The sequence below is a fragment of the Monodon monoceros genome, unplaced genomic scaffold (genome assembly GCF_005190385.1).
Source record: "Monodon monoceros isolate NGI ecotype Baffin Bay Population unplaced genomic scaffold, NGI_Narwhal_1 Super_Scaffold_12, whole genome shotgun sequence".
Classification (NCBI taxonomy): Eukaryota; Metazoa; Chordata; class Mammalia; order Artiodactyla; family Monodontidae; genus Monodon; species Monodon monoceros.
Genome location: NW_021703768.1, coordinates 119,523,537 through 119,542,263, shown reverse-complemented (window position 1 = coordinate 119,542,263; position 18,727 = coordinate 119,523,537). Strand labels below are relative to the sequence as shown.

The 18,727-nt window shown below is 45.0% G+C and overlaps 1 protein-coding gene across 5 annotated transcripts in view; it reads right to left on the bottom strand.

The window, feature by feature from the left end:
- Positions 1-18,727, bottom strand: part of ARHGAP26 (Rho GTPase activating protein 26) — a 485,730-nt gene that overhangs the window by 343,834 nt on the left and 123,169 nt on the right. For all 5 annotated transcript variants that reach the window (XM_029215618.1, XM_029215622.1, XM_029215620.1 and 2 more), the window contains exons 5-8: positions 15,595-15,696; positions 8,890-9,000; positions 1,832-1,936; positions 277-406 (exon numbers count right to left, since the gene is read on the bottom strand). In XM_029215618.1, the coding sequence (XP_029071451.1) occupies positions 277-406; positions 1,832-1,936; positions 8,890-9,000; positions 15,595-15,696 (448 nt within the window). The remainder of the gene's footprint in view (positions 1-276; positions 407-1,831; positions 1,937-8,889; positions 9,001-15,594; positions 15,697-18,727) is intronic.

Sequence of the window (18,727 nt, the reverse complement as noted above, 5' to 3'; positions counted from 1 at the left end):
CTCAAGAGTAGAGTGACACCAGGGAGAGAAGTGGCACCGCAGAGCCTCAATGAATTCCAGGTTGCAAGGAAATTCCCAGTTACAAAGGAAACATAACACATCACTGGGAAGTAGACAAGACCTGGTGGACAGCAGCTCTGCCCTAGGAAACCTAACTATAAAATCACTCTCCTTCATCGAAATACGTACTCCAGGCCAGGCACTACTGGATACACCCCCCAGCTCCTGGGAAAGAGGCAAGAGTACACCCACACTGCTGGCCGACCCAGCACTCACGTTTCTCCTGGACGTAGAGGTACCCTTCCATGGTGTAGGGACTGATGGTCTTGTGCTCGAGGGGATTCTCTTTCATCTTCTTCATCAGGGATTCCACTTCTGACCTGGTGCCTTCAAAGCGATTTCTTGTCTAGGATGAAAGGAATTTTATTCAAATCAAAGAAATGAAACCCTGTTCCCATCTCTAGCACTTCAGAATATCAACCTACAGAATTCTTAGATCTAAAACCAGGTAAGGAACATTCAGCCATCTAGGAATCAGGCAAAAATGTTCCCTTTTAAGAAATATACTTTGGCCTTAAAGCCCTATGTCAGAATGACTCTCAAACTCTAGGGACCATCAAAATCACCTGGGGAACCGGCAGGAAATGCAAATGACCAGTTCTCACCCTGAAAGATAAGTTTAGCGCCTCTCAACCCAGACATGCGCATTTTTAACAAGCATCCCAGGCCACTCTGACTCAGATGGTCCACAGCAGGGTACGCCCTCCACCTCCCTCCAGGACAAAGATGCTCTTTCTCCAGCTGTTTGCTGATGGCTCCCTCCTCAAATGGAGCTGCTTCACTTAAGGTTACCCCTCCCCCAGGGCACCCTGCACCCAGCAACTAGGCGAAGCCAGGGGTCAAAGGGGGAGGGTCAAGGGGCCATCCCAGCTCCAGGGGGCCCAGGGCATCAGCTGAGTCCTCACCACTCAGCTTCTCCTCCAGCAGGGCCTGCTGCCCTCACTCTGTCACAGATGCTTCTGCCAACACTGCCTCCTGGGGACCTGCTCTGTATAAATCTCCACTTCAGAGTCTGCCTTCTGAGGAACCCGGCCCAAGGGAAGCCATGCTTTGTGACAGCTCATCCAAGACCCTGCAAATTCCTGTTCTCTGAGGCACTGCAGAGAACCATGAGGGGGCAAGCTCAGGCTTCTTAAAGCATGCAGTCCAACCCGCACAGGCATACTTGGGTTTATTTGGACACAGGATCATCCAGAGACAAAGACAACATGCAGATTAAAGTGGCCCCATCACACAGGGAAGAAGGGGGTTTGAGCCCCAGTGACCGCTAACCAGAGTCCTCAGCAGGATTCCGCGCACGCAAAGGTCCTGCTGCTTACAATTTGGGAAAGGAGATTGGGAGTAAGGCGCACCTACTTGGATCTCCTGGCAGCCTCACTGAGAGTTGAACAACAGCACATCCTTTGAGCCCAAGGCCAGCACGTGTACCCCATCCCCATCCCCTGAACACACACACTCTATGGTTTTATGGGGCCAGGCGGCGTGGGGCTGGGACTTCCACTGCCAAAGGAAATCCTGATTCTGGCGCTACAGATTTAAAACATAATCAGCAGCAGCCTTTCCGAGAACATAAATAGTGCTTTGCAATAATGGAGGAGAGGATGATGCTCTAACCTGGGACCATCAAGCATCCTAGAAATGCCTGACCCCCACTGCCCTTTGAACCCAAGCAAGGCCCATCCTCCCCACCTGCATCTCAGTCCATTTAAGTGATCTGTACGCAACCAGACCCACAGCAAGGGAAAGGAAGCCTGTCCCCTCGCCCACTCACGTTCTGTATGCTGATAGTCAACTGCGTCTTGAAGTCGTTGAAGTCCTTGGCCAGTTCATAACCATGGTGATAGAAAGTGAAGAGTCCTTGTAGGAATGCCAGTAGCTGTAATGAAGGCAGAAGGGCAAACTTCACATAGGCAGGTTCAAAAGGTGTTATGGAGCTGTATCTGAGTTCCCAGCCCCGGTTTGAAAGTCTAGAATAAGGTAATAATAATGGCCATCGTTTACTGAGCACTTCTTACATGCCAGGCACTGTAACTTCATATGCCCTGTGTCTCACTGAATATTCACAACAACCTATGAAATGAATACTGCTATCATCTCCAACTTATCAGTAAGGAAGCAGATTCAAAGAGGTTAACTAACTTGCCCCAAAACACACAGTAAGTGGCAGCCAGGATTTGAAACCAGGCCTCCTGGCACCAACATCCAAGCTCTTCCCCTGTGAAGCCTCATCACCTCCTAAGAAAATCACTTCTTCAGAAGCGGAAGACCAGGGCTCCCACTCAGTCTCCTTCTAGTATATTCATAATATCAGGTTATCATGCAGAAGGGTGTGGCTATGTTGATAACCAACAAGGAAGGGAGAAAAGGAAGCTGGTGTGTCCTGAGTCTGCAGTCTAACAGGCAAAGTCAAATCAAAGAAAATCACCCAGATCAGATTTCAGCTCAAGCATGTTTCTGTACTTTCCAGAAGCTCTCCAGAAGTAAACACTCTGGACTCCTTTATTAAAATAATCTCATGTTTCCACATTTTCATTTAGGTGGTTTCCCTAAATTCTCACTTAAAGTGTCACAGCCTAAAAGGTAAGCCCATTCCTTGTTTAGTCTTGTCTTCAGTGAAGAGTGAAAACATCTGTTCACTACAATTCTCACAACATGCCTTCATATACTTAAAAACCATTAATGTCCCCACCCTGAGCCCCTGCCAGCCTTCACTTCTCCAAGCTAAATAAACGTTCCTGCCGTCTCTCCTCCCAGTGCCCATATGTAAACCTCACTGTTGTTATGCTTCCCTGGCCCCTTCCCAAGCTCTACATATCCTGTCTCAGTCCCAAATCTCAACCTGAAGACAGGATTATAGTTAAAGCCTGAACAAGGTTCAGAAGAACCAGAACCTCACCTCCATCACAAGCCCAGTTCTACTACATTTGGAGACCAGCCCCATTCTAACTTGAACTTCTCAATGCCAACACACGCCGTCTGAGTTGTCCCCTCTGACCTGCCTCAAATACGTGTTACACCAAGACACAGCTGCACCACTTTATATTGTTGTGTTTAATCTTCTAGTCCTTAAATGAACATACCTTTACTTATTAAACACACTCTCACTTTGTTTCACCTACTCTTTTTTGAGAAGCAGCCCTAATAATGAGAGTAAAGGAAACTCTTACACTTTGCTTGTGGCAGGAACAGTAAGCACCGAGGTATATACTGACCTGTCTTCAGACAAAGCCACATGCCCAGCCCACTTTATCAAAGAGCCCTGCACTGGAAAGTCAGGCAAAACCCCAGCTTATAACAATGTGATCCCTTGACTTCCTGCTGCCATTGTCCCTGGAGCGTCTGTTCCCTTAGATCCTTACAGGAGGAGAGGGAACAGGCATTGCTGGGTCCTCTGGCTATAAAAACATCTAGAGGCACCATATATACACCCTTCACCTAAATTAAGGAATGGGTGGTAAGCCACAGAGAGTCACCAAAGACTAATAATGAACTCTTTTCTTCAAAGATGACCAAAGTCTTTGCCAAGTCCTCTATGTAAAATACATTTCTGAGAACGTGGCCCACACTTTTCCTTCTAAATGGCTCCAGTAATGGAGAAGAAGCTCTTATGCCAAACCTAGTGCCAGTATTCACAAGGACAACAGTCCTTTCTTATCTCTTCCCTCCCTGTTGTCCTTGAAGGCTGTGCCCCATCACTTCTCCAGGGCACTGAGTCACCCTCTAGTGGAGAATAATGCAGAAGATAAGTAGCTGATTCTCGAGTCATCCCTTCTACTAACGCTGATTTATGCTTCACTTACAGTCAACAGGGCCTCTCTTACTCAGGGTAATTAACTATCTCAAACAGCTTGCTAAGATGCCACCTGGGTATACACACAAGCACTCCAAAGGCAGAGAGCTGCCAATGTTTATTTTGGTTTTCACTTCCTCTGGTATCATGGCTGATTGTCCATTTTTTCTACAGGAAATGATGCCTTAGGTATTGTTATCTTTGGGCCACTTCCTTCCTTCTCCCCTCACCGCATCTTTCGTCCCCTCCCCTACCTCCCACACACTGTATGAATCTTTGAACCTATGACCCCAAGGGAAATGAAAGTCCACTGCTCAGGGAGCTGGGCACGGCCCACAGAAGGACCCCCGAGATGCAAGGATGTGTCTGCCTCAAAGAAATGGTTCTACTCACACACACAGAGGAAGCGCCTGCTGTAGCCTCACCTGGTTATCAGGTAAGAGAAGCCAGCACGTCCACCCAGGCTCCTCCCTGGACAGCCAGACACGCAATCACAGCATGACAAAGGAAGGGCCAGAGGAAGACCTTCCCAACCCTCCTTTGCCTTCTTCCCCTTCCTTGTTTTCCTCTGAGAATAACTGTAAGAAAATTTATTCCTATTTCCTAGCTGATAACACAGATTTTTAAAAAAATAATAAACAAAAATGTAACTGCGTTATTAGTGATGGTTACATCGTTCTGGACTACGTGATAAATTTAAGTTTTTTCCATTTATAGAATAGAGCTACTGTTTTGGGTTGAATTTTTTCCCCAAAACCCAAAAGATATGAAGTCCTAAACCCCGCTATTTCACAATGTGATTTTATGTGGAAATAGGGTCTGTACAGAGATAATCAAGTTAAAATGAATCCATTAGGCCCTAGTCAAAAATGACTGGTGTCCTTAGAAAGGGGGGAAATTTGGACACAGTAACAAACACAGAGAGAAGATAGTCCTGTGAAGATGAGGAACTGAAGTGATGCATCTATAAAACAAGGAATGACAGATACTGCCGGGAAACCACCAGAATCTAGGAAGAGGAAAGGAAGGATTTTTCCTTACAGGTTTCAGGGGCAGCAGGGCCGTGCTGACCTTGATCTCAGACCTTTAGCCTCTAGAACTATGAGACAATACATTTCTGTTGTTCTGAGGCACCCAGGTTGTGGTACTTTGCGACAGCATCCCTAGCAGAAGAATACAGCTACCAAGAACCATTCATTCACACTGACGAAGAGAAGGGCAGCCAGTAAAGGGATGAAAAGCTGGGCTGGGTAAGCCAGGTAACTCCCTTTAACTTGTCTTTAACCTGTTACTGCAGTGGATTATGGTAGAGATTGAGATCATCTATGTAATGGGCTTAATTAGCACAGGCGTGCTGGCAGGGGCTGCTCAGCAAGAAGGACCGAATCAGACCGATGTGTCAGAAAAGGCACTGTGCTGACAGGGTCAGGACAGGATGCCACTGACCAAAGCGAAAGAATGACACCCTGCAATGGGGCAGAAGCCGTGAGAAAGGACAGGAAGGCACAGCACCAAAAAATACTCTGGAGGCAAAATTCAGAGGCTGTGGAGCGTGACGAATGTAGAGAGTGAGCTCTCTGCAGCAGTAGGTAACCTTCAATTAGGAAAACTCAGGCGACAGACGGAATGTGGCTTCACCTTCATGAAGCCAGTCGTGTCATTATCTGCGATCCCAATCTCCAGAACATTTAGTACCTCAACAAAAAATTAAGGTTTCCAGGGCACACAAAAATATACGGTTTAGATCCCAGAGTCTGATTTTTCTTCCTTAGCATACTAAAATTTTCTTTTCCTGAAGGTCAGTAACTTCCGGCACTTGAAGTTACTTTCTAAGAAACAAATGAACATAGTTGATGTACACGGAGGTTCCTTGAATGGCTGGAAGATTCCCTTGACTGCAACCAACTCAACACATGAATATCCACACCAGCCACCCCAACAATTTAGTTCAATCGATTTTTTTGCTTGTTTCCTTTCCACCCTTAAGTAGTCAAATGCTGTTTCATAGAGATTAAGAGTCAGACCACTGCAGCTCTGCTATTTACTAGGTGTGACCTTGCAGAAGTAAATAAATGTGCTTCCATTTCTTCATCTGAAAACAAAAACAGTACGTACCCTCAGAGATGATATAAGGATTGAATGACATAATGTGGTAAAGCACTTATTACTCACACAGAACATGACAGAGTTTCAGCTGATATCATCGACTGTTATTTCACGTTCTTTTGTACAATCTAGGCCAGCGGCTTAAACTTTAACGTGCAGCAGAATCGCCTGGAAGGCTTACAAAAAAATAGATGACTGGGCCCTACCCACAAATTTCAGGTGTGGGGTAGAGCCTGAGAATTTGTATTTCTATGACTTTAAGAACCAGTGATCCGGTCCGTAGCTTTTTCATTGTGTGGCTCTCTTCTCCCTACCCACAGCTCCAGCCACTCACCTGCCTATCGACTGGTGTGCTCAGAACCAAGAACTTCTATAGAAAAGCGAAGGTCACACATGTACATCCAACCTCTCCGCCAACTCATTTAACTTAACTCAGGACAAGCCCCTACCACTTTCTCTTCATTCTAACATGAGACTTTTTTCATTAGCTCTCCAGGTGCCTCACTTTATGACTTCAAAAACATCTGCAAACCACAATGGTTCTCTACTTTTTAAATCCCTCTGGTACAGCCATCCTATGCATGCTGGCGCTGAACTGCTTGCTACCTTGGCTAGCTCTTTACCATAGACACTGATTCCCCCAAGGAGACTGTGAGCTCCTCAGACAGAGCAGCTGGGTCATCAGCATTTTCTACGCTATTCAGAAAATAAATGCTTTTAGATTTACCAAGACTATATTAAACCAAGTAGGCCCTGTTAATACTGGCACTTGACTCATTTGCTCACTTGAGAAGACCCTGGGTGGCCAAAATTGATATATTCCTCTACTTCAGAATAAAAAATAATCACTAACTGGGTCCTAATAAGCAATTATATAATAACTGGGTGTTACTTAGGTTAGCTCTATTCTAAGCATCTTACCTGGATAAACTCAGGTAATCCTCCTAACATCTTTATAAGATAAGTGGTATGATTATACCCATTTCACAGAGGGGAAAACTAAGGCTCAAAAACTAACTTCCCCCAGAATGCGTAGCTGTAAAATGGCTGAGCTGGGATTTAAATGCAGGCAGTCTGGTTCTAGAGCCCTTGACGATGATGCTACACTGCCTCTCAAAAAACCTAAGACACTGATATACTACAGTAGCATGCCAGGAAACAGAAGGATAAATCTTTATAGATTTCTTTAAAAAAGAAAAAAAGAGGAGGAAGAAAGGTAGGAGGAGGATACGGTGGGGGAGGAGGAGAGGAAAGCCCACCTAGATGAGCAGAGTCAACCAGCTGAGCCCAGCCTAGACTAGATGAACCCCACAGATGCGTAAGAAATAAACGTCTATTGTTGTATGAGGTTTTATGGTTATCTGTTAGCCAGCAAAAGCTAACAGATACGATATCTGATTCACTCTATGGAGACATCAAAATGGACACAGAAAAAAAACAACTCAAAAATAGGATGGGTCAATTAAAATGCAACTCATCAAAATCAGGTATTTATAGAATAATATCGACCAAAGTATACATAAAGATTATGAGAATCACACTGGGTTTTTTTCCTCTAGAAATTCTAGTAAAAGCAAGTGAAAAGGCCAAAGGCTAATTCTTCATGACAGCGTTTGAATTCCTCCTCCAGCCACAAGAGAGATGAGACTTTCTTTTAGTCAACCTGTGATTGAATGGCTAGTTTTAACACCTCTGGACCCCAAGCAGGGAAATCAACAAGCTTGCTTTCTCTGACAGATGGCTTTCCCCATCTCACAGACCCTGCAGAAAGATGTGGATTTTGACCTGAGATCTTGGCAGAGATCATTGCTGGAAAGGAAGCTGGCTCTAAAGTTTCCATTATTCAGATAAGACTGAGGTAATTAATAGCTTTGAAGAATCTGCCAGATGACATGGCTGGGAGTAGACTCCCAAGATCAAAATAGCTCCAGCAAAGTAAAAGATGGACGCAACAAATTCCAAGGCCAAATGGAGTCTTGAAACTACCAGTAAGTCTACGTGCCTAAAAAGCATCCCCAAAGTTTATAAATTAGACACAGGGCACAGAACATTCTTGACCAAAAAGAGCAGTCACTTTCTTTCAGTTTCTTATAGTTTTGTTATTTGCTTAAGAAAATCACTTTCTTAAATCTAGGTAGGTAATCTCATTTGTATAGAGACCCCAGGCTTGGGTCTAGATCAGAGGTTGCATTCAGCTGAAAAATTCAAGATCTGCAAGAGTTTTAAATTGAGGCCCACATGCTTATTTGGTGTTTCCATGGATTCTGAACACTAGTGCCACAGAGGGGTAGAGCAATATCACATCTGCACAAAACCACAACCACACTGGGGTGGCCTAAGCTACAGCCAGACGTGTCCCCACACTGCAACCCTTCATGCCCAATGGAACATTCTGTCCAAGTCCAAATCCCATCACAATTCACTCAGAACGATCTCCATGCTGCTTGGTTATAACAAACTTAGAGTGAGAAATTGCTTTATATCGCATCTTTTAATACATGCCTGGGATAAGGAGGGGCTTTGAATTTAGGAGGCAAAAAGAGAATGGTTTCCTTGGGTTACTGCTACACTTGCGTTACTTGAAGGAGAGAAGAAACAGGGAAGGAAGGAGGAAAGTTAAGGTGTCATCACTATTGTTTGGCAAGATGAAAACTCCTCCCCTCCCCTACTCTGACTTGGAAACCAACCAGCACAACGCAAGGTAGCTAGAGGACGGAACCATTGCTGAATGCTCTACACCCATGTCTGTGGTTGTACTGGGAAGAACCCAGGGTAGCCAGTTGACCAAGCACTGTTACTAGCAGAAGGCACAGCGTCAGGGCTGGTCAATCTCTTCATTAACAACTTAGAGCATTTCGTCATCTAGGTAGTTGGAATGAGGGGGTGGGGGATGAAAGTCTGGGTACACAATGAAACCTTGAGCATCTACTTACAGGCTCCACGAACTCAAACATCTTTCTCTCTTGGACTTCTTGCACCTTGAAGACATACTCCAGGGATACTTCATAGAAATGCTGCCGGACCAGGTCCACTTGGCTGTCTGCCTACAAACAAGATGGAATTTCAGAGAAAAATCAGGTCACTATCTGAGGAGAGGATTCAGCAAGCAGGCAAAAAAATCTCTGGAGATGGCTTTTAAAAACAAATCCAGTAGCATGAAGCAGAAATAAGAACAATGATCATGGTTACCCAAGCGCTAATTTTGTGCCAGGAACCATGCCCATAAAGCTGTACATCAGGGCTTCCCTGGTGGCGCAGTGGTTGAGAGTCCGCCTGCCAATGCAGGGGACGCGGGTTCATGCCCCGGTCCAGGAGGGTCCCACGTGCCGCGGAGCGGCTGGGCCTGTGGGCCATGTTTGCTGGCTGGGCCTGCGCGTCCGGAGCCTGTGCCCCATAAATGGGAGAGGCCACAGCAGTGAGAGGCCTGCGTACCGCAAAAAAAAAAAAAAAAAAAAAAAAAAAAAGCTGTACATCATTATCTTATTCAATCCTCCTTATACTTTCAGTTATTTAACCCTCATTACATTCCTAAAAAGAAGATATCCTTACCCGTAATTTACAGGAAGTAAATGAAATCTGCTAACGTTAAGGAGCCTGACCTAGTTGGTACAAGGCAGAGCTGGGATTTCTGTCCTGGCTGATCTGCCTCCAAGACCCCTGCACATTCCTAAACCACTAGACTCTACCACCTCCCCACACCCTAGGGCCGACCTAAGTTCCATACAAGACAGATTTTTAAAGAGAAAAAGAAAACATGCAGGGCCATCCTCCTCCCATCCTTCTAAATGAACAAAACAAGCTGATAGGGGGCAGGGGACCTCAGAAAAGAACATTTTCACACGGTCGCACATACTTTCTTTGGACGAGGATGAACTATTAGTTTACCCCAAGCAGAGTAATTACATTGCTGCCTCGGAACCTCACCTCCCTCTCTGTGCAGGTGTGTGGGCTGTAAAGGTCCACACCTGGCTACAATTAAGCCGCTGATCTGGGATCCAGAACCCAGGGGAGAAAATGAGCATGTGCTGGGAAGTACCTTAACTATCACTATAAAGCTCATACCCTTTCCACTCTTTTCTTTAGAAATGATGTATGTCATTCGATAACATACTTTACAAAGACAAAGCCCCCAAAGGAGTATTTCTTTCAGTGTTCCTTTGTCAAGATTCCTGCAGAACAAAACTGGGACAGACCTTCTACTTCATTATACCAAATATGGTATTGCTAACCTGACATCTTAAGGAGCTGGCCATTCATTCATTCATTCATGGAGTTCACAGCATGACGAGGAAAAGAGATAATTAAATAATCATGTAAATAAAAAGAAAATGACAAACTCTGGAAAAGCACAAGGTACCATGAAACAACCCAAAAGACTCCATTCAAGTCTCCTGCTAGCAACTTCCTCGCGGGGCAACTTCCATATTAATATGCAGAAGGCAGTCCCCTAAGTAACAGCTGCACAAAACCAAAATGAAGGGCTAAGCCTGGGGGCATCACCTAAGCCTCCAAGCAGGAGAGCTGATGTCTGAGCACTGACAGAGCTTTATTTGGAGACCGGGTTTCAGAAAGTGCTTGCACCACGCCCCCTGCCAAGTGTAGCCGGTGGACCAGTGCCTGACACACCTTCCACCTGGGCTCCTGCCGGCTAAGGCCCGTTAAGTCCCTGTAGTCCTTCATTTCTCACAATGCAAATCCAACACACTTACAACTAGGGATGCATCTATTTCCCTGACCTCCCCCACACCCCCGATACATCCTCTCTGCTTGGGCTTGCCAAGTGAGACACAACAGAAATAAAAGTCATTCGGAAAAGCTGCAAGTTAGGCAGGGCTGGAGGAGCCAGGAGCAAAGTCCTCTGAGAAGAAGAGCAGAGCCCAGCATCAGTGAGAGAGCCAGGAGAGCAACAATCTGGGTGGGAGTTGCAGTTCTATCATTTTATAGCCGGTGGGACCCGCTCCAGTCACTTATCCTCTCCAGGTCTCTTCCCCACACCTGAAGGCTGGAGATGTTATGATCTGCCCTTGCTCTGAGTAGAGCTGTTTCAAAGAGAAAATGAGCTAAAGGATGTGGACATTTGAAAACCAGGAAGTGTTCTGTGCACACTGGGGGTTATCACCAGGGACATCTGAGCAGATGGGCTGTAATCCCTGCTCCTACCCTAAGCCAGCCACATCTTCTCTGGGCGGTTCCAACCCTCTCCTCACTGGCCTCCCTGCTTTCTTTCTCTGCTCCCGCAATCCAGCCTCCACCCAGCAGCCAGAATACCTTTCCTAAAATCTCCATCAGCTGTTCTCACAGCTCCCTCAACACCTCCCCCTGGCCTCTCCCATGGTCTGAAGACCCTGAGGAACCGGCCCAGCCCTCCTTCCTTACCCCTCTCCCACTGAGCTCCAGCTGGGGCTCCTAGCTACCCTCCGACACTCCAAACTCTTTCTTGCCATGCAATCTTTGCACTTGCTGTTCCTTCTGCCTGAAAACCTCTTCCCCTAGATAAATATTCAATTTTTTTAAACTTTAATGCACAGTAAGAAATACCTTTTACATTATGACCCAATAAACAAACATTTATAATTAGGTGCAACACACTTTCATATTTTTCACTCTAGTCTAGCCTATTCTATGTCATGGCCCAGTAACTCAGATCTTATGACACACCCATAATTTAAAGAACATTGTCCTAGCTTTTTACCCAGCTTGCTCTTTCTCTTCCTTCTGGTCTCAATTCAAATGTCACCTCTTTAGAGAAGCCTACAATGACGTTATTTTAGGTATGTTACCCCAGGGAGTCTCTATCATATCTCCCAATTTATTTCCTTATCACTACATGAAATTCTTACTTATTTCTCTCTCTTTTCATGTATTGCCTACTAGAATATAAAGTCGATAACAGCAAAGGCCTTGCCTCACTTTTCCATTCCAGATCCCGAACAGGGCCTGGCCCACAGCAAACATTCAACTGATGCTTGAGGAATAAATGAATTGATCTCTATGTGGCCCAGCACTGAGAAAAAAAGCATAACAATGCATTTCCAAAGGAAAAGGAAGATGAAATCCCGAGTGGAATGGTAGCTTGCTCCTGCCAATGCCCCTCTCATATGGGCCATAGAATTTACCACATCCTTAGCTCCTCTTGTGATGGAATCAGAAGCCAGATTCCAACCCCTGGGCGGGCAGTTCCCCTGCCCTGTTACTTAAGAAGCTGTCAATCTACCAGCTTGTCCAAGACCCACCAACCATTCTGTGCTTCTTGGAAAAGAAAAAAATTCTCCTAGACTGTAGGTTCCGATCATTCATTTCACTCCCCACAACACACCCAACTCCTGAACGGACTTTCACAGAAGCGTCCAAGAAATAATTTGTCCAAGGAATGATTTATTATCTTTGAAGCCAGCTTCTGAGCCACTGAAGAAAACACTGGCTTTTAAAAAGTCTTCCACTAGATGGCAGTGTCACTCCACATCGCTGCCCAGTCATTTCAGCCACCAGAGGTCCAGGATGGGCTAGAATTTACAAGTATTCATTCAGGCCTGCAATCAGGGAATAATTCTGGACCATCAAAGGAAGTAGCTTCCGTTAAATGTGTAGTAGGTGATTCATAATATTGTTAAAAGTTGATCTTTTAATAAATGTAAGGAAAATCATCACTAAATAGCTAGAAGACCTTGAGTAAATCACGTAACCTCTGCAAGGAACTCAGGTCCTGCATACGAAATTCTAAGAGGTTTAACCAGGGGATCACCAAGGTCCCTCCCGCTCTCCAATTCTCTTAGCTTGACACTCGCATTGAATAACAATGGCTGGCAGGCAGCCCAGCAACATCCTTCCCCACAAGATGGCCAGAGAAGAGCTTACTGGGTTAAGGGAAACGGCTCCAGAGTCAGGAGCCAAGGTTCAAATCCTTGCTGACTAGCTATAGGCAGGCTATTTAAACATCTTTGAGCCTCAGTCTCCTCCTATGTAAAAGAGATGGAATCCACCTGTACTTCATAGGGGGGTTATGAGGATTTGAGCAGATTCCACATAAAGTGTTTAACATGGCGCCATGGTACATAAATATGCATTCAGTAAACACTGGCTGCTATTATTGTTGTTGTTAGTAAAAATATTATCATTATTATTGTTATTATTATGAGATTTTTTATTCAATTTAATTCAGCTTAGGTATAAAAAGCAATGCTTGAGAACAGACCAGGACTTGCAAGAAAGACCTGCAGCCCACTCCTTGCCTTCAAAGTATTTAGGAAGTGTGAATGGGTAAAAAAAAAGACAAGGATTGTAACAAAAAAGCATAATGAAAAAGTTTCCACTGAGATAAATACTGACAGTCAGTGCTGCAGACAGAATGTTTGCCCACCTCACCACTACGTTCATATGATGAAACCTAATCCCCAGTGTGATCGCATTTGGGTGGGGCCCTTGGGAGGTGATTAGGTCATGAGGATAGAGTCCTTACAAAAGAGGCCAAGGGGGCTCCCTCACCCTTTCTGCCATGTGAGGAGACAGCTAGAAGACAGCCATCTACGAACTGGGAAGCAGGCCTCACCAGACACCAAATATGCCAGTGCCTTGATCCTGGGCTTCCCGATATCCAGAACTGTCAGAAACAAATTTCTGTTGTTTATAAGCCACCCAGTCTAGGGTATTCTGTTATAGCAGCCTGAACAGACTAAGGCAGCCAGGAAGAATGCCATCCAATTTGGGAGCAGGGGAGGGAGAGGAACAGGCCAGTTATGGGGATAATACTTTATATTTGTGTAGCGGCTGTAATTTACCTTCTCATACATGAAGTAGGCAGGACAGGTATTTTATGAGTATTTTACAAAGGAACTAGAGCTCAGAGAGACCAAGTACTTGTCCCAGGTCACACAGTCAACTACATAGCAGAGCAAGCCTTGTAAAGAAGGTATCTCTGCCAGTCCAGTGTTCTGGTCCCCATATTGCTATCTCGGGGGAGATGCTATTGGCACAGCCCTAAAAGAAAATGTAGGACTCATTCCAGACCAATTCACCAGGAGCCAGGCATGGAGAGAGCAGACCGAGAGGAGAAGCAGCCTCACTCTTGTGAAGTCATGCAGGTAGGATAACTGTACTGTGGGCCTCCCAGTACCAGTAGGTGCTAGAACAATCACATATTCTCTCAGCTGTGAATAACTGCACTCATGGTGCATGGTCACCTAACTGCTTAGGAACTACAGAGTTAGCCAGATCTGGTGATTGTGAGCTCCAGCCAAAATGCCTTTCCCTATCGTTTCCAAACCCTAAACGCCAAATGATGTTAGAAGAACGATAACCGATCGGGACAGATCCTAAATGGAATTACGTATTTATCACGGACAATTCACATATCCTTGGGTATCTCCTAGTGCCCATAGACCCGTGTAGAGCTGGGAATAGCCTTTTCTGTATCATCCAGTGAAAATCAGCATTTCCTTAACCTTCTCAATCACATTTGACAAGATTTACCCGAGCAGCTTTGCTACTTCAAGAATCTCTTCCTCCTGCGTTGGCTTCTTTCTCCCTAACTCAAGCAAAAAATCTTCAAGGAAAGGTCAGCAGTTTCTTACTTCCTACAGCTCACCCCAAATACAATTGCTGCTGCTTGGTTGGCCAAGAACTGATCTGCAAAGCCCACTATAAACACTTCCTGTTAATAAGTCTGTATCCATCACTCAAACAACTGATTCAAACACTCATTTCAAAGAAAGAGTTCTGAGCACACTTCCTAACTGAGGGTGTGTAACAAATCCTGGGCTCCACCATCTCCTGAGTAATCCTCATCTTTCAACATTTGACCCTACCATCTTCATATGAACAGAAGTACTGGCAAGGAATTTGCTCAATAAGAAAGGAAACTGAAGAATGAGGGCTAGCTTGGAAGCCATAGCCTCGCTTCAGCACACACCTGAGACAGTTCAAGCAAATTGTTAAGAGCTAAACAAGATGATATTCATGTAGCCAAGTTTGGAGTTCCACTAGCAAACTGCCCTGTCTCCCCAGAACATAAACCCCCTCGCCATGCAAATCTCCATGAACTAAATAAAAATGGTCACAGCTCCAAGGCCACAAATCTGACTTTTCTTTCCAAGAGAACTACTCTTAAAAAAGACCCCATGCAAATCCAAATAAAACAGGGGCAGACCAGAGAATTTACTTTTTTGAAACAAAGTTCCTAAGCACAAAATACATGAGACAATAAAATACTGCTTAAAAAAAAAAAAGACTAATGTCAAGCACTGGTTGGAATAATTTTTTTTTCATTTCACATTAAGGAAGGATGACCAAAGTGTTTCAGATGCTAACATTTCAAATCAGTGATGTAAGGAGGAGGTCGAAAGGCAGGGTAAGAGAGTACAGAATCAAGGTCAAGGGTGAGAGAAACAGGAAAACAGATCTCAGTTTGAAAGGAAGAAGCACAGTCTAGTGATTAGGGTGATCTGGACCAGCTGCATGTTCCTTGCCATGGACAGGCACGACAGCCGTACAGCGTGGCTGCATCGGGAAGGGACAAAGGCAATGCGGGCAGCAAGCGTGGAATGAGGGATCAGAATGAAGCTCCAGCAGACAGTAACCAGAACATATCCACAGCACCATGGAAAGATTAATCACTTTATTCAGACACTAGTAAAGTTTCTTACCTCCTGCAGCTGAGATTCTTTCTTTTTGGAAGACAAATTCAAGTGTTTTTCTAAGATGCCACAATACTTCTCTGTCTCCTTGTCATACTTCTTTTTGGCTTCCTGGCAAAAATAAAAAAGAGGAAAGGAGAAAAAGACTAAAATGTTGCAGGAATGAAAGCAACCTGGGTCAAACTCTTCCTGCTCATCTTCATGGCTTCGTCATTCCCTCAGACCCAGAACAGTGGCACACCACCCATCTCCTACTCTTCCAATAATGCCATGAAAGCAAGCAACCACCCATCAACAACAGCCCAACCGTTTTAAGGGTCTATCACAGAGGTGCCACTACTATGCCAGAAATGAGGTAAATACCAGCATTTCATAGTGGCAGAGCCAGGATTCCACCTTCTAGAAATTTCAGTTGTAAAACAGAAATCTCTAGTTTCTAACTCACAAGTATGTTCAAAGCCAAAGGAAGAAGGGAAGTTACCTGTGAAGCTAATCCCCAAACAGGAAGATCCACTTACACCTTAAATGGGACAAGTCTAGACTAAGAGTAGATCCAGCTTTAACTGTGTTCACAAAGTATGTCTTAATTTGTAGACCTAAATATTCCTTGACGCAATAATATCACATATGGGTCTTTAAGCTGAGGAATAATTCAAAACAAAGAAGACATTATCTTCCCAAATATGTTCACTGTGGCATCATTTATAATAGCAAAAAAAAAAAAAAAAAGCAACAGCAACATTGCTGCCCAAAAATAGAATTTGGGATAATTAAAGTATGGGGCATCCAATAAACATAACTAGGAAGACTAGCATGATACAAACTCGGTGCATCCTACAGAGAATGTGTCTACCTACAGACAAACATTAGATGGGAAGATACTTCAGTGAAAATACATGAGTTAAGAAAATGGGATAATGGGTGATTTTTTTTTCCTCCATTTGGGAAATGTTTATTATCCTATATTATTGCTTTCAAAGTAAAATATATATATATATATATATATATATATATATATCTCATATTACACAGAATAATCCCTGCTCCCCCAAAGTCACTGAAGTTCTATTTCTATTCCTTATTTTACAGATAAGAAAACTTAGATGCGGGAAGTTAACTTCTGTAAAAAGTCACAGAGAGTGACGGAGCTGGAGTCCGAGCCCAGGACAAGCTGCCTCCAAGTCCACATTCTCAGCCACACCTGGAAACACTGTCATAGGCGGTCTGTCTTCCCTCCACATTTCAGTGGGGATGGCGGACAAGGGGACTGAAAGAAGGTCTACCATGGCCTGGTAAACAGGATCAAATGTACTAACTGGGTGCATCATTCCGGCTTTTGACTCACGTGGAGCCCACAGCAGATATTTTTCTGCAACTCCAAGGCTTACAAGAGGAGAAAAAAATTGTGGCCAGATAAGGAAGCTCAGATACATCTCTTCATTTAATGACGATATAACAAGCAAGCACTCTGTGTTAGGATACTTCAGGCACTGGAAACGTAATACAATACAAGGCAGAAACGGCCCCACCCTCGTGGTGGGGCTGTTCCAGCAGAAGGAGAAACACAATTAACCAGTAAACAAACCAGACCGCCGCAGGTGCCACGAAGGAAACAAACAGGGTGCAGTCCCAGAGATTCCTGCAGAGAAGTGCTCCAGAGAGGCCTCACTGGGGACGGGAGGTATGATCCAAGACCTGCCCACCTCGTAAGGGGCAGGGTGGAGCCTTCCAGACTGGTAAGTGCAGATGCTCTGGGCAGAACACACTGGGCCTACGCGTGGAGGCATTACCAAGAAGCCGTCACCGGAAGCTCTGAACAGCACCCGTGACAGCGGAACACCATTTATCTGGTCAACGGCAAGACTCTAAGCCTCACAGAGTGGGCAGAATCATCATATTACCCATTTGAGCTGGTACGTATCCATTTCTATAAATCTGAATTTTGCTTGAAAGTTTTACATACACAAACAAACACGCAGAAGCATGTGAAGACAAAGCTGGAGGAGACATTACTCCTTCAAACGAGGAGAGGTACAGGCAAGACACTTGACTCGAGCAATGCTTTTCTTTCACGGAAGTCAGCGACTTTGAGCTGGGGTTCCAACTTTGACTGATGCTCGCACAGGCACTCCACCAGCCTCGTCGACAACCCCCAAAAGAGAACCCTGCGCCAGCACAGTCCAGCGGGCCAGAGGTGAGAAAGGGCTCAGCAACATGAGTCACTGGCATTCTGTGACTTTCTGCCAACTCGACCTTTGGGGGAATAACTCCTCTAGGATTGAGATCACGTTCTTAGAAGACAGGAGGGTGGTAAGACTCAGTCACTCAGGTACGGAGATGGTGTTGCCCTTCCAGGGAGTCCACGGTGGGTGGTGAAATGGATCCAGGACAGAGTTAGGATCCTGGAAATTATTCCCAACTCCATACAAACCATTACCCCTCTGGGACTCAGTTCCCTCATCTATAAACTAAGGATGACTAGACGAAATAATGGCACAAGTCTCCCCTTTCAGCTCAGAGACTGTCTAACAAAAAAAAGCAAAAGAACACTCATCCCATCGTAGGACTGTCAGGACTAAATGAGATAAACCATATCCAGTGCTTGGTAGAGTGTCTGGCACATGGAAAGTGCTCGATAGAATTCAGTGCTGATGACGCTGGTGGCGGCGGCAATGATGTGGTCCATCATCTAACCCCACCTCCTCCTCATTAGGACACCACTTGCTTTCCAAGTTCCACGTCCATGAAGGCGACCCGTCACAGCACCCACCACAACTTGCAGTCACACGCTTATTCATACCATGCTGTCCAGTGCCTTTCTCCCTGCACACCATGAGCACGGTGACCACATCTGCATTTACCTGCACCGAACAGCAGTGTGGAGCACGGTGCCGGGTACACAGCAGGCTCTCCCCTGTTTTTTAGGAATGAACTGTGTGTATCGAATAGAATAGTTAACGTCAAATGATTTTATGACAGTGTTCTGAGCGGCACTTTATAAGAGTTCACTCATTTCTTCCTCATAATAACTCTGTAAGGTAAGCACTCTCAGTATCCCCACTTCTCAGCTCAGGAAACGTGTGGAGAAGGTCAGCAACCTCTCCATTTACATGCAAGCGGCACAAGTGGGATTTGGACTCAA